Consider the following 16,531-nt stretch of genomic DNA (forward strand, 5'->3'; position numbering starts at 1 on the left):
TGTTTTTCAGTTTAGTGGTTATCTGTTTAGTTAGAATAAATCACTTGAATACAGACATGCCTGGAGGGTAGATGGCTAAAATGTCTCTTTTGGAATACCGAAGACAACGTTATGAGGGATCAATAAACCTTCTGGTTTTTGTACACAAAATTGTTCGAGTGGAACCCTGACATTTGTGCTCCTAATGATCATACCAGATTACATCATTTTTATTTAATATTAAAGTAATAGCTTCACTGATCAGCAGTTACTTAAAAAAATTATTTAGGTGCTAACTTCTATAAAGCCATCACAGTGCCATAAAGAAAGGAAAAGAAAGTATTATCGTTATTGTTGTTGCTGTTGGTTAAAAGAGAAAACAATGAGGTATATTTAAATTGAATTAATTATACTTTATTTGACAGTACAAAACAAAATTATACAGTTGTAAACACCACAAGGCACAGTACAGCAGCACAGGCATACAATTTGGGACATAGTGTTACATGTACCATAAGGAGTGATAACAAGTCATTATTGACCTGTTTGGGAAGGATTACTTGTTTTCTGATTAAACAGAAAGAGTTTGCAAGAGGAAGAAAATGTATGTAAATCTTATATGAATATATGTGCGTTTGTGTGTTTGCAGTTATTTAATATCATACAGTACAATACAAGGCTCTCTACATTACATTTACTTACACAGATATACCAGTTTGTTACATTACACACTATTTATTTGCAGTTCAATAAAAAGCAGCTTTCAAACAGTCTTGAAATACTGGTTAAGACTGTGTAAACTGTGAAATTAAAGCTTTATGCTTTCTGGAGGAAATGTGACAGTCATTGTCGCCAAATCACAACCTGAAACTTTTGAGGAAGGGGTGGGGACACGATTTGTTACAATGTGTAAAGAGTTAATGATCTTCTAAGATGAGCTGTGTACAGTTTAAAAGAAAGTACATCCCTTGGCAAAATATTCTCATTAGATGACGAGATATCTGAATTTTTTTTTTAACTCACTGTGCTCTTTGGTCGATTAAATCAGCAGCGTGGCTAATGCTTTTTTTTTTTTTGTCTATCGGTACGTTCTTTTAAACTTTAGAATTGGCATTGAGCTCATGTGACTCCAGGGCAGCTGTAATAAATGGCAGTTTTATCTTCAGCGTATTTTGTGATTTTTAACCTAAAGAATTACGTTGTGATGCGAAGTGAATGAGCTCAGAGTAAAAGCTCCTTTTTACTCTCATGTCATTTTAGTTTAATGCAATATTGGAATTGGAAATAAAGTAAAAACCTGGTGAAATATGCTCTGCAGGAATCCTAACTTCATAACAGTCTTTTAACAGAAACAGCAAACAGATATATAGCGACATTAACATAATATGGACTGGGATTCAGTAAAACTTTGAGCGCTCAGCATTTCAATTATTTCTGAGCGCTGAATATTTGAAGATTTTTCACCCAGAACAATAACAACAATAAAAACATAAAGGTAATGAAAATAAAGGCCACATGCTGTTTGAACTTTATCAGCTAACTGAAAATGAAACAAACCAACATAAATAAAACGTGACATTGTTTGTGTGTAGCACCTCAACATCTTCCACAGTTGTCATGTTGACAAATGTCCATGGGCATCTAAACATACAGCATTCATTTTCTTGGAGCTTTCATTGGTCGTTATTGGGAATGGCTAATGCAAAAATATCCAAGAATATTTCTCACACTGCTACTTCGCAAGCTGCATTCAGGGACCTTTGCATTTATGGAAAAGAACAGGCTGAACACCACATGAACTGTTTAACTGAATCCCATTCACTAGCAGTAATTAAATGGTGGAGATGTCCAATGCACAGCTTCACACAAAATTAAAGAACACTACGATTTCATTGTGTGTGTGTGTGTGTGGTTTTTTTTCTTGGCACTTTTAAACTTCCCACCACCATTATCATTGTTTTTAAATAAACTGCTCTCCTCTTCTTTGTTCCTTGGACACTTACTGTGCATGCATTCACTCAGTGTCCATGCAGTCATCCTCTCTCTTTTTCTCTCTCGCACTCTCTCTCTTTCTTTCTTTCCCACTCTCTCTGTAGCCCTCAGACCACCAACCAGTGATGCAACTGTGGGGGGGGGGGGAAAGTGCAATGCGTCAAAGAAATAAATTACAGTACTGTGCTCCCGTACAAATTACCATAAAGTATGATTGAATTAACTCTTACAGTGAACTGCCGGACCTCCCCGTTGTCTACCAGATGATGCTCTGTCTCTGGGGTGATGGCATAAGCCAATCTCTGTTCAAGGGAAAAGAGTAATTAACTCTTGTCATACACTCCACTTAATTAATCAAGAAAGAGCTCCATCATGACAAAGGCAGCTAAAGATGGAAGATTAGTATGGATAAGAATCATCTGAAAAGATTTTGGAGCTTATAGACTTACGTCGCAAAACTTTCCAGGCAGTGTGCACAGTTTGTAGATGGCATAGAGAGGCACCATGGTCATTGATGACATGGCCAGACACCATCCAAGCATGTTAGCCCATGCAGGAAACATGTAGGAGCCATAGTTTGGGGGGTTAAATGTGGCAAAGCTCACCACAACCATGAACTATGGGAAAGAGATTTATGAACACACATGACCTGAAAAACCACTGATTTAAAGGAGGTAAGATTATTGCAAGACAACACTTGTGGCTGATGTTAAAATGGAAAGCATAGTAAGAAATGAACTCAATCATTCATTCTCATGATGAGTGAATCACATGCCTTAGCCACCCCAGGAAAGATGAGAGACTAGGGAATAATAATATCCAGTAAAGTTGTTTCCTTTGTGTACGTATTTGGAAGAAGATGCTGTAGTAACAGTGTTTTGCTGCTGACATATAGTTGTGTGAGTGTACTGCAAGACATAAGCAGAGGATATGAACAATCTGATTTATACTCAGTGTGAATGTGAATCAAAAGCTAAGCAGTGAGATAATGATAGGGTTAATGTATGGGGGTTGAAAAGCTACTTTATTCATTCAGCAGGTCTGTTGATTTTTTTAGATGCAAAATTAAACATGCTTTTTTATTTCTGGTATTGAGGTCACATGTTGTCTGTGGAAAACTAAATTCTCTGTTTAAAAGTCAAACTTTGTTTGGTTATCATGATAAAAAAAAACACTGATGAGAGGAGAATCAGATCAAACTACAGTCTAAGTTTTATGCATCTTTTGATTTCACATTTTTTAACTTTCACTTGCTGGGGTTTGTATAACTCACCAGGAGGAAGCAGGGACTGACAAACTTCCAGCATAGCCTCCAGTACCTGCCTGGTCGGTGGCCAATCATCTCCTCAATGTCATCGCTGAAACGGTCCACTCCTAAAACACACAGAAATACTCAATATTACCATGACATGGTTAAAGAAAAGCAGAGTTACAGTACTGTATATTAGCTTGGAGCATAAGAAGAACAATCTCTCTGTCTTTCTCTCTGCACAATTCCAAGAGAAATTTTGGTATGAGCATTATCAACGCAGGGTGTGTGTTCATGCTCCATGTGTATACATTTAAATTGAAAGTTAAGTCTAATACAAAAAAAACTGTAATACCAGAGGTTATCAGGTATCAGTAAAAATAGCAAAAATACAGCATACCATTAAACTATTTGCATTAACCAACGTCATTCTGCAAAGCTAACCATTATGAGCTGCTGCACCATTTTTCACCTTTGTCATGATTTTGCTTCTCTTATTCCTTGGCTGTATTTTGCCTTTTTGCCTTCCTGTCCTGAAGGCATCTCTCACCGCAGAGGAATAGATCCGGAACGACTGCCAGGTATTCCGCACTGCTAGATGTACTTATGCAGTGGAGTGCAGATCAAAAGACCACAGTGGCCGGGGTCAAGCATTTCTGTCAGCAGTCAAGAGTATTGGGGGGAAAAGAGCCAGAAAAAGGCCCCCTAAAGCCTTAGGCTTGATTTATCTGACTTGCCAAGGTCAGGACCCACCAAAGTGGGGCAATATGTTGACCTCATTGCCTGGGGCCTGCTTAGTATTTAGTCCTTTATGCACCTCTTCATAGTCATACTTATTAGACATTAGACAAGAAACTCAGTCTCTGACCTTTAAAGTGTTTTTCTGTCTGCTGGTGTTTCCGAATAGGGTCTAGAATTTCCACTCAATTATTGTTTTTTGTTTTTTTTAATTTGCTTGTTTTTCTTTTAAGCTGTTATTGCTGTCGGTGAAAATCCATGAAAAAAAAATCAAACACACATAGACTTACCCCTTCCCTCTGGGGGGGGGGGGGGGGGGGGACGACCCAGATGGCTATCATTACTGCAATTATCTACAGAACCACAAGAGGTCACTAAAGAGCACACAGGGGCCTAATATTTGTCTTCATGAGCTCCTACCAAAACTAGAGGTGTCTTTCTATACAGTGCCTCTTACCCTGTAAATTCGTCTTCATCTTGCAAGCACCACAGGTACTGTATATGCTTGTGACTTGGGTAGAGATTTGGTCAGAGAGTGAAGTGGCCAGTAGGAATGGATTGTCTGGCAGCAATATTCTTACATCTAATAGAAATATGTTGCATTGAGGCACAGATGACTTATGCGAAAAGATTTCTCATCAAACCCTTAATAAAGCATCAGCTTTGTTGGCCATGAAAAAAAATCATCCCCCTGCCTCTTTTCTTTAGTCCATCTTTCTCACCATAGAACCACGCTATACCGATGGCTTCAATAAGCACTCCAAACAGAATCGATGTTCCTGCTGCAAAGTGGTCCAGCAGAGTAAACACATACATCCCTCCCTGGAGAGGAAGAGGAGAGAAAGAAAATAATGCCTGTAAGTTTTCTACTGTTACCTTGTTTTTAGACAGTTTTGCAGATATTATGTCTGTACGTATGCAAACACTAGAGTTTAACCACAGCGCAAGGATAAATTCTAACTAGCACACTAACGTGATGTGCATGCCATTAAACACAGACTCCTCAATAAGAGACTTACATTTGTAACACAGAAGAGGGAGATGAGAAAAGTGGAAACAACAATAAAGAGGGTGAACAGCTCTCTGTGCTTGTGGAGGAATTTGAATTCATCAATTAGTCCCGTGATCACTGATTCCATGCCACCCATCTACAACAAAAAACACAGCAGTTAGAAAGAAAGAAAAAGTCAGTCCTGAGCTGTTAAGTCACTGAAGAGGCCTGTCGATGCTTGGATAGTTACTGCTCCTAGACTATATATTTGAGAGTAATGAAAAACAGTAATTTGGCACAGAAAAGGTATGCTATTTGGCTGACCAAAGGGATGTAACTGTGAGTGTCTGTGTGGATACTCACTGCACTGTCAATGCCCAGAGTCAACAGCATGATGAAGAAGATAACTGCCCAAATTGATGACCCGGGTAGTGTTGCAATGGCTTCGGGGTAAATGACAAACACTAATCCAGCGCCTAAAAGAGCACAAAAACCATGAAAAAAAGAGCAAAGGTGAACAGCAGCGCAAAACAAAATGTAGTGCTCAAACTATTTCCCCTTCTAGCAAATATAAAATAAAAGTAAAAGAGGAGGTAGAACAAAAATGGATGTTGTAGATTAGCCAAAATCAACAGCCTTATAGCCTTCCCGTCAGTTTTATGACATTTTAAACTCAAAATTAAACAGTTTAAAAAGCTTTGCATAATCAACAATAAACAATCATACCGTCTCTTGCAACTTTGTCTAGAGCCACGTTGTGCTTTTGGGACATGTACCCAAGGAAGGAGAAAACCACAAAGCCAGAGAAGAAACTTGTTAAAGAGTTGATGGAGCTGGTAATGATGGCGTCCCTGGATCAATAAAAGAAGGCAGAAACACGATAGTCCATAATAAGAATGTAAAACACTTTGTCAATATATCATCAGCCAGCAAACAGTCAATATCCACATAACTGACCAGACCAGCTGTGAATCAGGGATGCACTTAAAAAAAAATTATGTACAGGCTTGACATCAGCTTAGGAAACCTTTGACTGATCTAGATCTAGATAGATTGCTCTGTCAGATTTTCAGTATCTTGCATCATGTGACAAACTAGTGAGTTGTTCTTTTCATTAAAAAAAAAAAAAAGAACAAAACAGCAATAACCTTTTTAAGGTTAAATGGTACGTTAAAAGCGAGTTTATGCTTTTATGGAATCCTCGAAGTGTTAGTTATCAGAAGCATTTTTTTAAAGGGCAAAACGGGGGAGATAAAAGCCACCTGTGGGTCGCAGATGATTTTCAAAGAGTGCAACAGTTTTGATTGGTGTAACATCTAAAGTAGTCTGCTGCGCAGCTTGGTGTCAAAGACATAGAGGGTTTCAAGGAGCTTCAAAGGTTATTGTAATTCACCTGCTTATGTTGCATGTGTGCTTGCAGAATCAGCTTCCCCACCTCCGTGTGCCTCCGTGAATTCCCACCTGCCTCTCCCCGTGTATCCGTACCTGTAACAGTTGTTGCTGAATTTGTTGTAGCTGGAAAAGGCAATTAGCACACCAAACCCCACTCCCAGCGAGAAACAGATCTGCGTTGCTGCCTCAATCCAGACCTGGGGAGAGAAAGAACAAGCGCACTTGTGTGAAGCGGCAAACAAAAGGCACAGGAGAGGAAAAAAGCCATTATTAGAGATAATTGCAGGAAACTCATTCAACAGCAGCAGATGAAAGACGCTTGTGAATACGGGGGGTAATTTTGCAAATTACTGCTCCATGCATCTATCTAATCTAATTCTCCAATTGCTCCCGTGCATCTCTCAATCTCTGTCCTTGCTTTCGCTATCATAAATGAATCCTTTAGTCACGCATGTGGATTTATTGGGACCCTCAACACCTAGTGTTAAGTTAAATTAGATATTTATATTGTGATAGGAGGTTTCATGGATAAGAAAAATATTTGAAATGAGTGACACAAGTAGTTTTCTCAAATTTCTTTATTGCCTCCAGGGAAGGTAGCAATTAAAACAATGCTGTGTTTACTTGCACTAAAATAATTCCACATTCAGGCTTTTGGCACAATAAAATTAAAGGGTTAATTTAACAGTAGACATAGAGGATAGCAATAGTAGAGCCCAATGCTCTTGTTATGCTTCTTGTTTGTTAAGCAAATAAAACTTCATTATGCTTTTTTTCTGTTATCGCTGTTTCGGGTTCTCTTAATCTGTGGACTTGAGCTCAGAATTTTATGTGTCAACATTTTTTGTGTGTGAGCAGGTCTGTTGTCTAAATCACTCTTTGTGGAACCATAATTAAACTAAACTAGACTAAAATAAAATAAACTAAGATAAAACACAGATTTAGACTTTCTTTTATTGATGGCCACTTCCATCTTTTATATACAGCCTGTATTTTCTACCCTTTTTTCTGAGTTGTTGTTTTGTTTTTTTCTGTTTTGGTTATTTATCTCAGAAAATCCATAACTATGCCAACAAATCTACAGCTATAAAATACTTTCTTGGATTATGTTATATCACATTTTGGGTTGATAAGAATATCATTCATCAAGATCTAGGACTTTAAATGCTAAATTTATCAGCGTTAGTTGTTGCAGTATGTGTTGGTTTTGACCTATACACTGGCTTTGCATTGGATGTCAAGCAACAGGTACAAGTTACAATTCCCTGCCATGAGAACTCCTGTTAAGCACAGTAGTATGATATGTTTAAAAAATTGTTGTAGTTGTGCATTCTTCATTTTTTAGTATTGGAGTCTCTTTACATGCAAGTGTAAAAATTAAATACAGGAAATACAAGTGAAAATGTAAATAAAGCCACAGTATTTCCCCTCATACTATATCTTCTTCTTGTGGAACACTGTCACTCTCACTTCACTTGTGTCTCCTCTTTCTTCTTTTGGCGCTCACCTTGGCGTCACAGAGTCTTAGGAAGTCCACGGAGAGGTAGGCCTTAATGCCATCAATGGCTCCAGGCAGGGTGACTCCGCGGAGCAGCAGCACAGTTAAGACCACATAGGGCATTGTGGCTGTGATCCACACAACCTGAAAGAGTCACACAAGGTACACACACACACTCACATGATACACACAAGAAAAAGATACATGCATGCAGAACAATCATGCATTTAAAGATGGTGCTGCATTTGACTGCTATGCTGTTAAAGTCACTGTGCACCATGACTCACTTAGATTTTTAGTTTTGCAAATATAACAGTAATTAATGTCTGCTATCTTATATGTTACCTTGCCAGAAGTCTTGACTCCCTTCCAGAGACTGAAGTAGAGCAGAACAATAACCACAGCTAGACAGGAAGTCAGCTGCCAACGTGGACGACCCAGGTTATCAATGCCGTTACTGTCCTGGATATGGAGTACTGCCCTTCTGAGAAAGGAGAACATTCAAGCAAGAGGCATGGTGACTCCTAAATCACCATTTAGTGTACACTGACTGTCTTGTATGTATGAGCACATTCAAATTTAGAAAGACTTCGCTTAACAGAGGTGTGAAGAGACAGGATGAGCTCAAGAATACTGGCCTAAAAAGCTGTCACCAGAATTTCATGTCACACATTGTTGACACCAATCCATCGTCTGCACTGGGCTTAACATTGTAGCTAATTTCTGAGTTTTTTAGTTACCATAGTTACTGCACTAAATCCAAAGGGTTCCCTTTTTTTCTGACGAGAGCTTAGCGTCTTAAAAAAAAGAATAAAAAGAACATATGCAACAGAAGGTAAAGCAACACCTCTGTTGACTTCTCTCCAGACATTTAAAAAGAAAAAAATAACCTATTTTATTATTTCTGTCATGAAAATGTATCAACACCAATTAAATATATGTTTAAATATGTTCCATATGAACTACAGGACGTAAAATACCATTACTAAAACACACACATCTAAAGTACATACAGTACTGTATGTACTGAGTAGGATATTCAGGGTTCACTGATTCCAGATGTAATCATAATAACTGCTGCAATCAAGATAAAAATGACTAAAGTTCATTATAATATTATTATTCATATCAGAAACTGAAGTATAAACTAGGCTCCAGATACCCTTCATAAGATTGGCTTTACATCCAGTCCCTGTTTCTGAAAGATGATACTTGAGCTTCACCTAAAGGGAGATTTGAGACCTCAGGCTGTCTGACCAGATGCTGCACCAAGTGTCGCTACATCTGTTGCAAGTGCTGAAAATAATGCATTATAATGAATTACATTATCACAAATGGCAGCAAAGATGGGAAAACTGCCTAAAGGTGACAACGTTCAAAGTCTACTTTATTCTAGATAGTTACCAAGCATGTGTCACGTTAAAGACTAAATTCAGTGGACATTGTTTTTGCCTTGATCCATAAATTTAGAGGCAGCCTAACAGATGAGACTAAATAAGATCAGCCAATTTTCAGCTGATATAGTCAAATTGTCTGCAGGTGGTTGTGCATAAATAGCCCACTGCCATTTTATCTAACGTGGATGAAATACTGCATCTGTCACAGCAGAACAACCCCTTTCACTTGCTGAAATAGGAGACACCTGGTCAGCTTCATAAAGGAAGGCAATATTGGCTAAATGCAGCCAAACTGTGCATTTCTGATTCTCTGTTATAATATATCTCAGCTATTTAGGCTGCAAAGGCATTCCATTACTGCACTCCAACCAAACACATCATACCTCATGCAGTAGACATGTGCAGGACTATCTAAGCAACCTTTTTTACTCCTTACAAATAGTGTGCTAAAGCTGAAGATCAGGCCAACTTACTCAAAATACTCCTGAGCCGGGGTGGCTTTGTAAATGTCACTGACTGAGCCGTTGTCAGCCCAGTCGGAGCAGTTTGGACTGTTCCACGTGTTGTTGCAATGAACCCACGGTAGCTCGCCGGTGAAAGAGGAGAAGAGGTAGAACATTGCCCATGAGATGATGACGTTATAGTAGAAACCAACATAGAGGGAGATGAGGATCACTGTAAAGCCTACACCTGTTGAGGGAAACATAAGTTATGAATATCATAGACACTAAGGATACAATACTGAAGAATATCTTACTGTCTTTCTTGTGACCAGACATAACATATTGTTAGTGCACACCATAAAGCACACTGTGAGTATACAGTAGCCAGAGTAGCCAGTGCTACATGCCTGCAGTCTCACAAAAAAAGAAACAACCTTCAAACGCTGCCTCTTTATGCCTTAATTATCAATCCATCTACCCTTTCTGTAAATCAGAAACAATGTCCACTCTTCTAAGGCTGTATTTAAATGTTAACCTTTGCTAGGAAGCATAACTGCAACTGTGCCTTATTGATTTCTTTGTAATGTGGATGTGATATTTGTCCAGGGAGCCATGTCTCTTATTAGCGCCACATGCGGCCGTGCTATCTCTCAATCTCCCTTCACCAACCCTTTCCAAGTCCTTTTTTCTTCAAATGGATTGATCCTGGGAGGAAACCAGCTTTTTGATCAGAATAATTACTGTCAATACGGGCATGTGTACGTGTATTTGAATAATTACTGTTATCCCCCTGCTGAGAGACAGAGAGAGAGTGAAGCGTGTGATTAGAACGTCAACGTACTCTGTGTGGTCCCTGACAGACGGCACATGCTCCAAGGAACACACATAGACGAAAAACACGAAGCAACACGTACACACTGCGGGCCACCTTCAGACCAACAAGGGCACGATGCCACACAAGACAGCCTTATGGCTTCTCACTGTGGAGCAACAGATGGTCTGCTGTTATCAGAGGTAACTTCTTCTAAAAAATCATAGGGAATTCAGAGAAAGCGACGGATGAATGCACACAAATTAAAGCTTGTTTAAAAAGCGTAAAAAACAGAGCCAAGTAAAGTGTATCATTATATTTTCAACTCGTGACTTTGCTTAGAAACGTGAGTCGGACTTCATGTTTGTTTCTCCATTAGTGTATGTTTGGATGGCATTTCTCCTGAACTGCGCTTTGCTTAACGGTGTGTTGAAAAGTACCCAGAACAAGCATCAGCCAGTGTTACCTGCCACTGGGTGACACAAAAGGATGCGGACAATCAGAATAAAAGTCTAAAAGCCCAATTTTCATTTGCTTTCCATGTGAGTGCCAGCAGAACCTGATGTTCCGGGAGGGATAAACAATGCCTGTCGCTGCTCAGCTCAGAGACAAGCAGACAAAAGAGACTGGCATGTGGACAGGCAGGCATGTGGGCAGGCAAGCAGACAGAAAGACACGTAGGGATTAAAGGGAGAATGTTAGCAGACAGACAGCCATGTAGGCAGATGGACATACAGAAAAATGTAACTCGTCCCATGATACATTTATTATATTCCTAAGAGGGTGTGCGTATATCCTCGAGTGTTTGCATATGTGAGCAAGGGTCTGTCACATTTGATTTTACCTTCATACATTTTACTTTCCTACCTTTAAATATGGGACATATCTTCCAGACTCCTGCTGCCCCCTCTCTGTTATACTGACCCAGAGCCAGCTCCATGTAGAAGAGTGGCATGCCTGCTATCACCATGAAAAACAGGTACGGCACCAGAAATGCACCTACACACACACACACACACACACACACACACACAATTTTAAAAATAAATACATTTATTTACTTATGTCTTGCAGACATGTTCACACATGTAAATTCAAAGAACAGCATCAGTTTAGTGCCAGTTTACAGGATCATATGCAGTGTCAACGCAGATTATGAAAATGTAGTATTTAGTATTTTTACATTTTTCTTTCTATGTCAAACTGCCACTGTACGATAGACAGCCCTCTTTACTCCAATAATTGACTATTCTAATAAAATGAAAACACAATTTTCAAAAGAGGGGGCTCATATATAAAAGTGTAGTTTGTCTTTGAAGATAAAGTTTATGCCTCTGACAGAACTTTTGTCATATTTCCTTACATACATATTAGACTTAGCGACGTGAAAGGCTGTGTGTTAGCCTTGACCATAGCTGCAGCATCATTTACAGCTCTTAAACATAATGAGAGCTCTATGCTAAACAGCCATAATTAGTGACACTGATTGTTAGAGCTAATCTATTCAGAACAGCTGTGGTGGTTTTTCCCCTATTTTGATCTCTGTAAAGGATTGAAATAAGACGAAAACAACGGCCATCATACACACAGATCTGAAGCACACACAAACATGTGCATGTAGTACATGCATGCATAAAGTACTCTAGCCTGTAACTAATTCCTCCTTTTCTCTGCCTTCTTCTCTCTCTGTTTCATTATTTTTCTTATTTGCCTTTGCTCAGCACAGTCACCATGTTTATGCCCTCCTACCCCTCTCAATGTGGCAGACTAATCCCCTGGACTGGGGCAAAAAAAAGAAAGAAAGAAAGAAAGAAAGAAAGAAAGAAAGAAAGAAAGAAAGAAAGAAAGAAAGAAAGAAAGAAAGAAAGAAAGAAAGAAAAACAGTTTCCTCACATCAGTCTCTTCATCAATCTCACCTCCTCCATTTTTGTAGCAGAGATAAGGGAACCTCCAGACATTTGCTAGGTCCACAGCAAATCCAATCACGGACAGGAGGAAGTCAATTTTCTTTCCCCAGGTCTCCCTCTCTTCCTCCCCACTGGGGTTAGTCTGAGTCGGAGTTGGAGTCACTAAGGTGGTCGATGTGAACTGAACCCCATTCTGTTCCTTTACAAGTATCAGCTCCACCTGAAGGGTCACCAAGTTTAAAATCAATCATGCATAATGCAGAATGGAATATTACAAACACATTCACCTTAAGAAATGTTATTCATGGTGATGTATTAAAAATGTACTGTAAAATACTATTATTTGTACTATTTTTACCATTTTTGTCATTCTTTAAAAAAAGCATCATATTTGTATAATGCTGATCTTTAGCACTTTATAGTTTAGTACAATATAATGAGTCACACAGATGAGAGAGCAAATGCAGTCATTTCATAAATTGAGACCTTTGCACAGTAACAGCCTTGTGTGTCTTAGATCTGTACCGACCTCTTTTGGACCCATCGTGTTGGAGGTGGGTTTTTCTGGGGCTACAACTGAGGACATCACGGTGCAAAATGGTAATAGTTGAAATCTCGGTAGGTAAAGCTGACAAGTCTTGAGCACAAAATGAGACAGAAAAAAATGAGTTTGTTTTTTTTTATTCCGTTTGTGAAGAATAAGGTTTTTGATTCAAGTATAAAAATCATCAAAAGGATCACTGGGATGAAAATTAAGGATTAAGAACAATATGAGATGCTTTTAAACACTGAAACTGTAGCAAAGATATATATATTTTTAAAAAAATTAAATGTGGCATAAGAGAGAGAAAGAGAAAACACAACAGAGTCATTTGATTCAGACTGAGGGTAACAAGAAGGGATGGGGGAGCATGTCTACAAGGTCATCACAGCATGCTCGTTTTATTTCACAAGTGCTGATAACCATTTTACTTGCAGAATGGCCTAGTATGTTGATGATGCACACTATCTACCAACATGTTGTACTCCAGATTTAATTTTGGTTTAAAATTATGTCACAAAAATACTTTTTATGTGAAAGTGTATGTGTTTTTTTGTTTTTGTTTTTCACTAAATCTTTTCAAAAGGATCACATCAAATTATTGTAATTAAATTGCAATTAATTAATTTTTCTTTTTTACTAACAACACAGGATATAATGGATATATAATGCTATTAATACAGGGAAATACAGAGTTACAAAGCACAAAACATTTTAAACTACAAAATGATATTCTTACCTTTTAGAAATAATAGCTGAACTCCGATGTCAGTTTGGATTCAATTCCAGTGCTGATGTTCTCTAGTGTGCTGTAAACTGATGCTGATCATATTTACGCAGACCTTCCTTGATAAGTTAGACTCAAAGCAAGAGATGTTAAGCACAAACAGAAGGGGGGAAAAAGATGATAATTAAGAGAGAAAAAGATGAGGAACTGGCAATCTATGAGTTATAGAAAGCCCTCCCACCCTCCTTGGCTCCACTGAAAGACACACAGAGCCCCGAGCACCCTGTGGGTTTGTATGGAGATCTGTCTGCGGGACCACTCTTGAAATATGAGAAACAATCAACAACACCCCCCCATCACCGTCACTCTCCTCCCTCCCTCCTCGATCAAGCTTCATGTCTTCCTCCTCCTCTCTCACCCATCATATATCCATGTAAGTGTGAGGGGATAAAAAGCAAATACAATATTGCAACACTTATTCCCAGATGCATGCAGTTTCAGCATCGTTATCATCCTCTTGATTCAGATACATTATAGCTGTATAACATAAGCACCTAATCTTTTCTGGCCCACGGATAAGACAGCAGTGAGAGCTTAAAGCTTAAAGATTTCTAAAATAAAGTGCAATAAAATTTTTAAAAAACATAAATAAATTTAAATAATAATTTTATTAATTACATTGAAAAGCCTTAATTTTGCATCTAACCTACAGCTGTATTGGTAAATGGACTGATTCTTATATAGCGCTTTCCTACTCTCCCAGAGAACTCAAAGCACTTTATACGACATGCCACATTCACCATTTCACACTTTCTTTTATTCTTTCTATCCACTATTCACACCTTCATACTCCAATGGATGCATAGTTAGTATCTTGCCCAAGGATATTTGGCATGCAGACTGAAGGAAACAGGGATCAAACCACCAACCTTCCAATCAGTAGATGACCTGCTCTATCTCCTGAGCTACAGCCACCCTTTATATAAGGTAGAGTGGTTGTGGTTAAAGCTGTTCATAGACTTTCTTGGTTTTATGTTCAGGGAACTCACCTTTAACAGCAATACAGTTGGCAGCAATTCATTGCAATCTCAATACCCAAAGTAATAAGGTGATAGAAGAAAGACGGTGGTAGAAAAAAGAGAAAACCATACAGCTCCTTCAACCTCCAAAATAAAACTATTCAGTAAATTAATTTGCAGTGGGTCTGAGGCATTATCACCAATATATGATTTGCATAAGCTGCCATAACAAGAACAATTTTAATATATAATTAGAAAAAATGTATTTTAATTTGTCTTAAAAAATGTCTAAAAAACCAAAATAAATACGCAAAAGGGTTGGCTTGGCCGAATCAGCATGAACACAGAATACCATTATGCAACAAACTGCAATGATTCAGTCTCTCAAAATCAAATCTCTAACTTGGTTTCACCTGAGATTCAAACTAGCTTATAACAATACCTGTCTCCTGGAGCAGCTAGCATTAGCGAAAACCCTCAAAAGAAATGAAACATTGTGAGCAGCAGCAAGAAAAGACAACCGTATCTAATAATAATATGCATCGAACCCTATCCCACTTGAAATCAGTGTCAGTCGCACAAAGAACAACACACACACAAACAAAATACTAATTGAACTAAATGAAACTTTGCTTTGGGGTTTAATAGTAAGAAGTAGAAGTAAGGTGTTCTGGGAGGTTTTAATAATTTTGCCTCTTATGTGTAAAACCCAAGGTTAACATCAAAGGTCTTTCTTAGTTGATACCCCCCCCCTTCTACCTTTAAAACGATCTCAGTGACCAAGTGACACACCGTGTCCAAGCAAAAATGTCATTACCTGTAATGTTCAGCAGGCAAAACAGAATCAGCACTGACACTTAGACCCCTTCCATTTCAGATTTAACCACAGCAGGACCAGGGCATTGAATAACCCAATCAGCCTGCTCCCCTTGGACGGACGTATAACTCATGTTTAGAATGGCAACTTGTTGTTTGCAAGCCAATCGTGGTGATCAATTGTCCACCAACCCCAGCTCAACTGACACAATACACAACGCACACACCTTTAAAGTGCAATCATCCTTCAAGCCTCGTATCAGAAGTTGTTGGGTCGATGTAAGCCGTGCTGGAATTATGAGGTTTCCGACAGAGCTTGGACAACGATGAGTTGAACATAATCGAGTGTCTTGTTTTCATAAATGCAACAGCTGAGACCCAGAGGAGAAGGGTCACGAGGAGGAGGAGGGGAGCAAGCAGGAGCAGAAGATAGGCAAGGGTGAGGAAAGAATGGCAGAGGAGGAAGTGAAAGGCAATGCAAAAGGAAAAGAAAATGAGAAAAATGTTAAAATGGGAAGAAGTACAGTACAGTACCAGCCAGTAATACAGTATTACTGGCTGGTAACTACTACAACCTGAAACTTTCCTTTTCGTTCTAATGAGTTTTCTCCTTTGAATAAGCAGTTACATCTAGATGATGATTTGAGAGGGTTAGTAGATGCACAAGCCCGTTTTCTCCTTGTGAGCGCCGTCTGCTTGATCATGAAAGGAGGGAAAAAGAAACACAGGAGAAGGAATGAGGACAAATTCTTAACCCATTGAGTCATGAGCATAAGCACTCATTTCAGACAATAAGAACATTCCTCCCCTCCACAGACTAACCTATTTAACCTCCTGAGCATCACCTGAAAGTTATTCAATAATAAATTATTTTTGAAACAGTTTTTTTTTTTTACTTACTTGTGTTCTCTAATTGGGAAAATGCCATTAACACTTTTCAGTTACATACAAAGCCTCTGGTAACCACAAAGGAACAATAATAACTCTTACATACAGTTATTGAGCAATTGGTTTCAACTGACTGAAGAGTC

The 16,531-nt window shown here is 38.6% G+C and overlaps 1 protein-coding gene across 1 annotated transcript; it reads right to left on the reverse strand.

Annotated features, from left to right (window-relative positions):
* Positions 1-377: 377 nt before the first annotated feature.
* Positions 378-14,043, reverse strand: slc6a3 (solute carrier family 6 member 3). Its single transcript, XM_026185532.2, has 16 exons — positions 13,678-14,043; positions 12,927-13,034; positions 12,407-12,617; positions 11,358-11,489; positions 9,710-9,926; positions 8,185-8,323; positions 7,849-7,983; positions 6,435-6,538; positions 5,676-5,800; positions 5,313-5,425; positions 4,978-5,106; positions 4,681-4,780; positions 3,245-3,345; positions 2,421-2,588; positions 2,202-2,273; positions 378-2,102 (listed from the first exon to the last, which is right to left on the reverse strand). Exons 2-16 carry the CDS (start codon positions 12,981-12,983, stop codon positions 2,079-2,081), a joined length of 1,827 nt encoding a protein of 608 aa, XP_026041317.1. The 5' UTR covers positions 12,984-13,034; positions 13,678-14,043; the 3' UTR covers positions 378-2,078.
* Between the last annotated feature and the right edge of the window lie 2,488 nt (positions 14,044-16,531).

Source organism: Astatotilapia calliptera, chromosome 11 (genome assembly GCF_964374335.1).
Source record: "Astatotilapia calliptera chromosome 11, fAstCal68.1, whole genome shotgun sequence".
Taxonomy (NCBI): domain Eukaryota; kingdom Metazoa; phylum Chordata; class Actinopteri; order Cichliformes; family Cichlidae; genus Astatotilapia; species Astatotilapia calliptera.